Source organism: Mercenaria mercenaria, chromosome 3, assembly GCF_021730395.1.
Source record: "Mercenaria mercenaria strain notata chromosome 3, MADL_Memer_1, whole genome shotgun sequence".
NCBI lineage: Eukaryota > Metazoa > Mollusca > Bivalvia > Venerida > Veneridae > Mercenaria > Mercenaria mercenaria.
Window position 1 is genome coordinate 45,601,499 of NC_069363.1, and position 9,879 is coordinate 45,611,377.

Sequence of the window (9,879 nt, forward strand, 5' to 3'; positions counted from 1 at the left end):
TTATTGATACAAAACAGAAAGATAGATTGTCAGGATATTAAGCATTTATCGATTTTAAGAAAACACATGGTACACTTTGGAAACAATTGTATGGTATTGGTGTCTGTTGCAAGTTGTTGTATACAGTTAGGTCTTTGTATCTGTCAGTTTTGTCATATGTTTTAGTCAGTGTAACGCTTAGTGCCTTAACCCTTCTTATCACTAAATGTAAACGCTTGTTTGGCGTTCCATATGATGTAGATAATTGTACGAGTTAAGGACAAATATTATCATTTTAGTACTGCGACTCATCCTATAAGCAATAGCTTATTTCTTTTGAAATAACAGTGTATGCCTTTAATGTGATCATAATAACCGTTAAAGAAGTGTCACAAAAGTATGAGATATTTTGCTACGTAGTAATTATATTAGATAGACCTGTATAGTTTACAGGTGTGTTACCTTGAGAACAATATGGTGGCCATTCTTACTATCAGGCAAAGCATCTTGACACTCGGAATCAAAAACGTGAAGAGGTTCGGCTGAACCGAAATGGTTTCCGTCATTACTGATTGCAATGTCGTATCTAGTAGAAAATACAATATTTTGTGATGTTGACCGTTTATTTCTTTCCTCAGGTGCGCAACATTGGCCTGTGAATATGTTTTCATATTCCCCAGCGTTAGCAGTTTCTGTTATATTTTCCTCTGTGCCATCTATGTATGTCTAAATGAGGAAAAAAGACGCCATATCAGTGTTTTGTAGTTATTGTTATATCGTTATATTATATACATGAATATCACGCCATAGAGGATGTTATCTTCTAGCAATTGATGGCAGACTGCAATATTATTGCTTGGTTAAATGCGTTGCTGCCAAATGGTTTTCTTAAAATTTTTATTCATTTTCACCACAGCTGTCTTAAAGTGCCATGTTGCGACCGCACGAAATGTCCCAGTACTGCAACCTGGCGTAGTTATACTCCCTGCTCCTTGGAATAATAATCCAATCAATATCTGTTAAACGGAATTAGCTAAAACCGATGGTAGTGGGCATTGGGTTGTTGCATTTTGCATTACATCTTATGGATAGATTAAGAAAACCGAGTTTGCTAATATTTTGCTTGGTTAAATTTTATTCACTCAAAGGATCTTATTACAGCAGGTGCGTGTATTATCGACTGTCTACAGTTATCGACAGTAATATATATTTACTTATTTATGAACATGATTAAGTATTATTCTTTTAATCATACATCCAGGATTTTTATAGATTGATAATAAGCCGACATTTCTAAGAAAATTACATTAACCCGCTGATGTAGATAAAACGAAACAGTATCTTTTATCATTTGTATCATTATTTGACGTGCTTTCACATGTGACAGTATGATCATCTATTTTTCTGAAAGTTTTAATCCATTTAGTTTTATTCTTTAAGCTAAATAAACTGCTCTAATAATTATAAAATTGCTCACATAATCGTTACATTTTTTGTAAAGATAGAACTGAAAACATACTATTACACCGGAAATCGCACATGTAAAGTTTGGCAAGAGATAGGCTGTCCTCACGAAGAAACAGTTACAGCCATCACCGTCCGTAAGATTACACAATCCTCCTCCCTCTAGGTCATCAATAGTAACTGGATCACGCTCATCTATACTACAATCGGCACCTTTGTAGTGGTCATCACATTCGCAATCACCTGTTCCATATACAAACAGGTAAGTACATTTCATTTTTAAGTAACTATGCTTTGCTAACGTCACTCTTACAATAAAGTTGACATATAAAATTGTGAGTCTATTTTATAAGGAGTTTTGAGAACGTTACAGTTGCTGTTTATCTGAAAAAGAGTGACCTTTAGTATCAGTTCGTGACCAGCAACAAATATATTTTGACTGATCAAATGGAGTACGTTTATATGGCATATATGCAAAGCTTTTTAAAGGATATTGTAAGTAGTACAATCAAGTGCTGTAATTTACCTAATTATATCATTTAAGTGAGTTATTTAATTTTTAAAGGATATTTCCCAATATTTTCGACGGTCAGTTTACAGATGCACCAAAATTTCATAAACTACTTACTCGTAGATACATACCTTGATCTGAACATTTTCCATTTTGACTGCAATTTCCAGGGCACGAGTTTTTGATGAAAACTTCAACTTTGTCTGTATTGTTAGCAGTATACACCGGGTCACGTATGAGTGTTGCTTGAGCAACTGTGTTCATCGCATCAACATGCACATCAGCAAGAGATAAGTCATTACCTACCTGAATGAAATATGTAGATTAATGACTTTACCCGACAGCAGTCGGTAAATCTATAACATATGCAATCCAATAAATGTGTATATACATATGCACATGAAAAGCGTTTGTCATCACTGAGGACGGCATGTCAGATGACTTGATAACAATCACAAGAGAATCATTCAAAAACGACTATTATTGAAGAAATGTTACTTCTCAAATCCTTGTACATCTTTCTGATAAAAGTATTTTGTCATGTTATCCACCCAGTAGTAGAGAACGTGGTACAATTTCTCAGAAGTTTTGCTTTCATTTCTATAAAAATAATACTCTACGTAATTACCTTTTTTTCTGCAGGATTTTAGCCGCTTCAAAATGTGACTAATACATCAATGCACAAACTCTCAAGTGACTTTCAAAATATATATTATATCGATACGAATTATTTAAGACAATTTGCATGTGATTTAAGTCTGGACAAAACATTCAAAAGACTACATAAGTAAATGCTTGCACAGCGTGGGAATACACTAACCATTACTTCAAAAATGCATTGTTCTAGAACTGCATCTACACCTCCACCTGGGATGGAATCAGAAAGTTCCGACACAACGTGTGAGTTGTTCACAACATGTCCACAATGCCCCCTAGCTTCCGATTCACTTACATTCTGCACTGCTGCTCCACGTCGCTAAAATATGAAACAGAACTAGTGAATCCCCACCGTCTTTACAATGCTCCTTTGCTATTTTGACCAACTGGACGTATATTCTGTTGAATTATGTTTTCGATTGACAATAGATATTTTTATGTAAAAGCGGTAAAACTGATTCAGTAAACCAAAATGAGAATTTCTATCAAAGTCGATTTTAGTTTAGGCCCGTTTTATATCTGATGATAATTACTGTACATTGAATATTTAGTTCGAGCAGTTTATTTTTATCATTCATCCATATGGTCTCGAGAAGACAACACGCCAGGAATCATTTCTACTAGTTTAAAAGCATAATTATTATTTTTAATTTCATTTGATTTGAAAAATCTTCATGTTCTCTCTATATCATTTAGTTGCAAATAAATACAGTACTGCGGTTGTCCGTATATCTGCATGTACGTTTCGCCAGACAATTCCTGAACGCTGATCAGGAACTTTGAAATGATGACGTCCGTCTTCAGCAAACTAAACACCGTTGAACTTACTTGAACGAGGTGATTTTCTTTTTCTGGTGCATTTATCAACTTCAAAAGTCTATCTGATTCCCTCCTGTGTTTGTATCGTCCATGTACCACCTTCTTAACATTGCGAGTACTCCGTTTCTTTCTTGATATTATGTTACACATACGACTTGTTAGAGTTGGATTTGTCAATTCACAGTCAAGATATTGTGTTGGTGAGCAAAGCGCCTTAGCAACTCGTTTTGAAGTGACACTTATATTTGTTTGAATAGCTTGTTCACAAACACAGTACATAGCATTAATATTACCCCAGCGCTTTAGCTTTTTGTCATTCAATGATGTGAAAAGATTTTCATCTTTTTTCAATCTGGAAATTGAAATGTTTTAATTTTTAGTTTTCTTACATAGGCATATTTCAAAAGAAATGTGATAACAAAAAAAATACATGTATAAGCATAAAAAGACATACAATTTGATGACTAATGTTTAAAAGATTTTGCTTAGTTTTTTATGTAACTCTCGCATACTTAACTTGCGTTTGCAATTAATTTACTCATACTTGCAAAACCATCTGGCATGTGTTGCTGGCTACCAATAGATAATCTTTTGCATTTATAATAATTGGTAAAAATATATATGTACCATTATAGTTTATGCAGTCTTCATATAACAGATAAGAAGATCATTTGCAAACATAACACTTTACAGATTTGAAAGGCATCGACAAAAATGAAAGCAGTCTCGTTCTAATGTAATTAAATTATAAGAGGTAATAAAATGTGCAATACGTCTCATAAACTCAAGCAATAGCTACAGCATTAAAACTAAAATTTGATTGACTATATAATGTAGAGATAGTACCTAAAATTTTGAATTATAAAAAACAACTGAAACAAAAAACATTGATTGCTTATATATAACATTTACGACCGGAAATAATATTTTAGTCTTTACTCGATCATTTGGAAGCATGTTGCTTAAGATTTTCAGACTATGTAATTTTCATGTAGCTGTTTTTGCAGATAGTCCTACCTTTCAAGTCATTGACAAATTTTAATAAAGCCAATTATTACTGGATTATTGCGGGAAGAACTTATCTCAGTGCAAAAAAGTTGTCAGATACATCCATATTGTATGACATAAGAAAATGTTTTCAGTTTAATAAAATAAATTCATACTTACTTTTTAAGCTTAAATTTAGATAAAACGTTATCATATCACTCATCATATATAAAAGCAAGAAGAGAATCTCCAGTATTTACCATGAAAATGGACATTACATTGAAATGACATATCACTAAGGTTTGAACTATACAACTACTTCGTAGTTCCTTTTAACTAGTGTCAAACATGTGTATAGATACATGCAAGGTAGGACTATTGTTGAGTGATTGATTTAATCTCTAGTACTATATCTATATAATGTCAGTGAACCAGAAATAATAATTGGGCATGTGTCTTTAAAGGTTATTTCTTGTTTATTTACAAAGTATATCAAATTCACTAAAGTAAAACGTAATAAAAAACGCACAAAATGAATCGTACATGTATAACTAATCCACTCCCGGTTGCAAATAACAAAGATCCAATGAAATATTTTATACAAGTCTTTAAAGGGAAAGGCAATGTTGTTCTTAAGTTAATTTCGCCTGCCAGGATTTCTTAAATCATTTAACGAAGTGAAATAATTTTCAAAAGCGGATTAAAAATGGGAAAGTTAAGAGCAATTAAATATTTGATTTAAATGGTGGCCATTTTGTATCCATGGCAACAAAAAACATGATGGCGGATTTATTACATTTATACACACTGCTTGAACCGTATTTACTTATTTCTGCAAAATTATTTCTGTAATTTGTCCAGCTATGATGAAATAAATTACTATGTTTTACATCTTAACACTCAAGAAACATATCAAATTAATCTATTTAAAAGGTTATTTGCTCAATAAAGAATTCAGTAGTGTGTAAAGACGTCATAAACTGCCTTTATAACACGCCAATTTCATGAATTTTAAACTGCCATATCTTTCTCAATAATGGTCCGATTTTAAAAATTCTTTCACTGTTATGAAAGGCTTGAAAATGGCTTTCATATAAAATTAACATATTGTCAGGCATTCCTTGTCCTTTAAATAAACAAAATGTATAATTGAGAAGGAAATGTTTAGACATGCTTATATTATATTTTAGAAACCTGTAACACAGTATAGATTTTTTTTCTGGTTTGATGCGCTGCTCAATTACCAAGAGAATTTCAAAGTTGGTTATTGGGAAGCATGCGTAAAGAAAATTGGCTCTTTGTCAGGATTTGGATACTCAGACCATGTTACATATCTAGATCCTGTTATCGTGCTTAAAGGTGGATAATCAGATTTAGGCCATGTAACGGATTTGTTCGAAACTTTAGCATCTGATCATTTACACTCATTTATGTTCACTTAACACTTAATACAAATTAGATTTTCACTGGAGGTATTTTTAAAATTTCATTTTCCTATCCTGGTTGTCCAACCAAGATAGAGTTATTTTATCATAAGTATAAATTTGATAAACATACTTTGCCTAAGGAAATGTATAAATATAAGACATATTGTAATATATTTGTAAAATATTTGCATTAAAATTATGTATTTAGATGGAATTCATTAGAAACGCAAGTTTGAAAAATTATTATTACCTCCCTTTGCCTATCTTGGTTGCGCAACCAAGATAGATTGGAAATAAATGAATTCAGAAGCTACACACAGCTTTTAAACTTGCATTTTGGTTCAGATTGTTCAATAGTTGATATGTCTATCAAATGCAAATGTAAAACTAGACATTGTATCGAAATAAAAAGAAATACCCAGCTTTTTATATACTTTCATATTAAAGGGGAGTAATTACAAAATTTTATAAAAATAATAAAATATACATTTCAAATAGGAATCTAACTGTATGTAATCGGTCTTTTTGTTCCTTAAATAATTCTCTACCAGAATATACAAAAAGTAAAAAATGTCATTAAATGTTGTTTAAATGTGATTGACCACCTTTAAGATATTTTGTGGTTGATATATATAGTAACAGATTAGACATAACAGATCCTAGATTTCTTAATTTTGGGAGGTTTTTGAAAAGGAAACATAACAGAAAAAATAAAGTAAAATTGGTCATGAGATACATAGTATATTAAGCCTAGTTTTCAAATTTTAGCTCTTAATTCGCCGTGCAGAAATATAGGGCATCTGAAAGTGCTTTATCACAGAAAATATTATCAGCTGTACATACGTAAATTAGGTGTCGTGAATTTGACCTCGAGTATTTGAATCGTCTGATAATACCCTGACATCAGTGAATACCTGCTTGTAGGTTAAGAATTGGTTTGGCTTGTCATACGCTATATGATACAATACGGACAAGATAATTATAAGTATAGTGCGTTTTATTCGACCTCGCGGGGCGGAGTTAATCTCTGACTTATGCAAATAATGGTAATCTCATAAAACGAGCAAAATAGGTAGAGCAATATAATTGTTTAAATTCCGTAATCTTCGGTAACCAACGACTAAAATTCAACGCTACTTTGGTTACATGTACTACATACCCTGCACAATATTGTAATGGACCGTCGCGAAACTCCGCCCCGCTAGGTCACATAAAATGCACTATATAGTGTGAACTAAAAAAAGATTTTCAAGACATTTATGTCCGGAAATACACAGATCGACGTTGTCCATATGCAAATAGTATTCCGCAATACAGTATTTTTAAAAGCCAAAATTGTTATACATTTAGTATAAGCAGACAATGTCACAGCTGCGCGTGAATAAAGAGTAAATATTATTCTTTAAATTGTACCTCCAGCTTCTTGTGAATTCTGTCGGTTTGTAGTAGTGGTTGTTCTTGTCAAGTGGAATTATACGCCCAGTTCTTGTAGTTAAATCATTTTCTTGATTACCATCCATGTAACCACACAGTCCTTCTGTGTTTGCTGAGTCTTTCGGTGCCGTCCAATTTACTTCTAATCTTATACATTGTATAATATAGGTTTAAAGTCTTCCACAATGCACAGAATTTAGAGTTAACAGTTTCAAATTGTGAATTTTTACTATGACCCACAAGGTGCAGGTGAGTGATTCAGGACCATATTCAGGACCATATGTGTCCTCTTGTTTAAATTGATATCATAAACAATTACAGTGAATTCCATATAACTTTGCTTGTTAAAATAAAGAATATTCATTTGAAGGTTTCTGTTTTTTTTTTATTTATTAAAATTATTTAACTTCAGTGTTTGCCTTGAGTTTGTACCAAATAAATTACACTTGTAGACATAATATGAAAGAAATTGGAGAATATATTTTTCATACTTGTTGACAGCAACCAATTCCTGAAAATTGCATTTTAAAGTTGTGGAAGTTGACGAAATGTTGATATGTGAACACATACGCTTAAAGCAGTATGCCTCCAGAGTTGGCTAAAAAATAATCTTTCTTTCAAATTGAAGTTTGGTCTTATTATGAAGATTAGAATATGAATTTTTGTTTCTAAAATATTTTAAAAGTTCCAAATCAAGCAAAAAAATATGACCGCGTCGGGAATCGAACCCCGGAGCGTCGCGGCAATAAAGACATAAAAAGTAGTAAAAGCAGCAAATTCTCATGTGTTTCCGTAACATAAAGTTTGTCAGTAATTAAGTTTTAAAGCCTTTTTAAGAAATAAAGCATTTATTTCAGATATCTAAAAAAAAATATTTTTTTTGTTGTCGAACGATCTGGAGTCATGCTGCTTTAATGCGGCTTAATAACGGTATTTGATCTAAACCCTTGGAAAATGTTAGGTACCTGTGACATGCCAATCAAAACGCAAAATGCCACTCAAAAGATTGATTACGATCACCTTTATAATCAACTTATGCCATCGGACAGACAGTTAACATCCCATGTTATATTCTGCTGTCTGAAAAGTAAGACAATTCTTTGAAGTCCGTTTGATGAATCACTTGATACATAAAACACAAAAAAATCACCCTCTGGAAAACAAACAGATCTCATTGTAATGCATTTCTCGAAAGCTTTCGACAAGGTCGATCATCAACTCCTTCTCTATAAACTCATGAAACGTAGTGTCAACAAAACATCTCTATCCTGGATTCAATGTTTCCTTAGTAATCGTTCTCAATCTGTAGTAGTTGAAGGCTCATACTCTTTACCAGTTCTATCAGGGGGTTTCCCAAGGCTCAGTGTTGGGTCCTTGTCTCTTCCTTTGTTTTATCAATGACCTTTTTGACTCTGTTAAAGGTAGAATACGCTTATTTGCCTGATGACACCATCATATACCTCGCCATTGACTCGTTAGTGGACTCTTACAAACTTCAAGATGATTTGACAAAATTAGAAGAATGGGAACGTAATTGGTCTATGGAATTCAATCCTGATAAATGCGAAGTCATAAGAATCTCCAAAAAAAAAACATCTTTCCATATAAATTACATAATCAAAAACTAAAAACTACAGAAAAAGGTAAATATCTTTGGATTACTATTAGTGATGACTTTAGTTGGAAAAACATATTGAAATTACATCTTCAAAAGCTAGTAACTCCCTCAGATTTATAAAAAGAACTGTACAATGTAATAACCGTAATATCAAAGAAACTGCATACAAAACATACGTTCGCCCACAATTAGAATACTGTAACACCACATGGCATCCACGGCAGAAAAACTTAGCATATGAGATAGCAAAGGTACAAAGTTCTGCAGCCAGATGTGTTTATGAATGACTACTCATACAAAAGCAGCGTAACATCAATCCTTGAAACTCTTAACTGCCAGACACTAGAACAGAGAGAAGAAAACATGCATCCCTAATAATGTTGTACAAAATATCAGATAACCTCGTCTCTGTAGATCATAACCACCTGACAGCCTCTAGAAATTTAAATTTTATTATTCCATCTTCAAGAACACAATATCATATGAACTCCTTTTTCCCCGCATGATCAGATACTGGAACGCCTTCCATAATAACATCAAAGACAGTGTGCACCTTTAGTGCATGACATCTGGCCTAGACTCGTATATGTACTGATGTCGACGTCATCATCCTGTTTTTTATTTTTAACATAGCTGTATATATTACTGCTTTTACACTCTTAACACATGAATATCATGTATCATGTAACATAGCAACATGCTTTTAACAACTTCCCCGACCTCTCAATTATAATCAGTAATTGATTGTTGGGAGCAGTTATGTAGATGTACATGTAGATTTCGCAACAGGTTTTACTGTATTTTCTCTCTAGCCAGGGTAGCTAGTACCAATGGGCATCTCGGAAATTCTGGCTGTTCTGGCTAGCCACAGTAGCCAGATCAAATGAAATCCTGGTTACTCTGGCTACTCTGGCTGACCAGAGTAGCCAGAACATGTTAACATCCTAGAAACTCTGGCTACTCTGACTGCTGTCTGAAAAATA

At 32.9% G+C, this 9,879-nt stretch overlaps 1 protein-coding gene across 1 annotated transcript; it reads right to left on the reverse strand.

Moving 5' to 3' along the window:
• Nucleotides 1–426: 426 nt before the first annotated feature.
• Nucleotides 427–8,746, reverse strand: LOC123524926 (von Willebrand factor D and EGF domain-containing protein-like). Its single transcript, XM_053539676.1, has 7 exons — nucleotides 8,739–8,746; nucleotides 7,258–7,425; nucleotides 3,440–3,782; nucleotides 2,775–2,930; nucleotides 2,086–2,260; nucleotides 1,499–1,686; nucleotides 427–705 (listed from the first exon to the last, which is right to left on the reverse strand). Exons 1-7 carry the CDS (start codon nucleotides 8,744–8,746, stop codon nucleotides 427–429), a joined length of 1,317 nt encoding a protein of 438 aa, XP_053395651.1.
• Between the last annotated feature and the right edge of the window lie 1,133 nt (nucleotides 8,747–9,879).

What these genes read in the sequence shown, in the direction of transcription:
- LOC123524926 (XM_053539676.1), bottom strand. An exon ending in AAGAAAATCACCTCGTTCAA is followed by an intron (nt 2,931 to 3,439) that starts GTAAGTTCAACG and finishes TTCATATTTTAG; the next exon opens with CGACGTGGAGCAGCAGTGCA. An exon ending in GTGCGATTTCCGGTGTAATA is followed by an intron (nt 706 to 1,498) that starts GTATGTTTTCAG and finishes TTCCTCATTTAG; the next exon opens with ACATACATAGATGGCACAGA.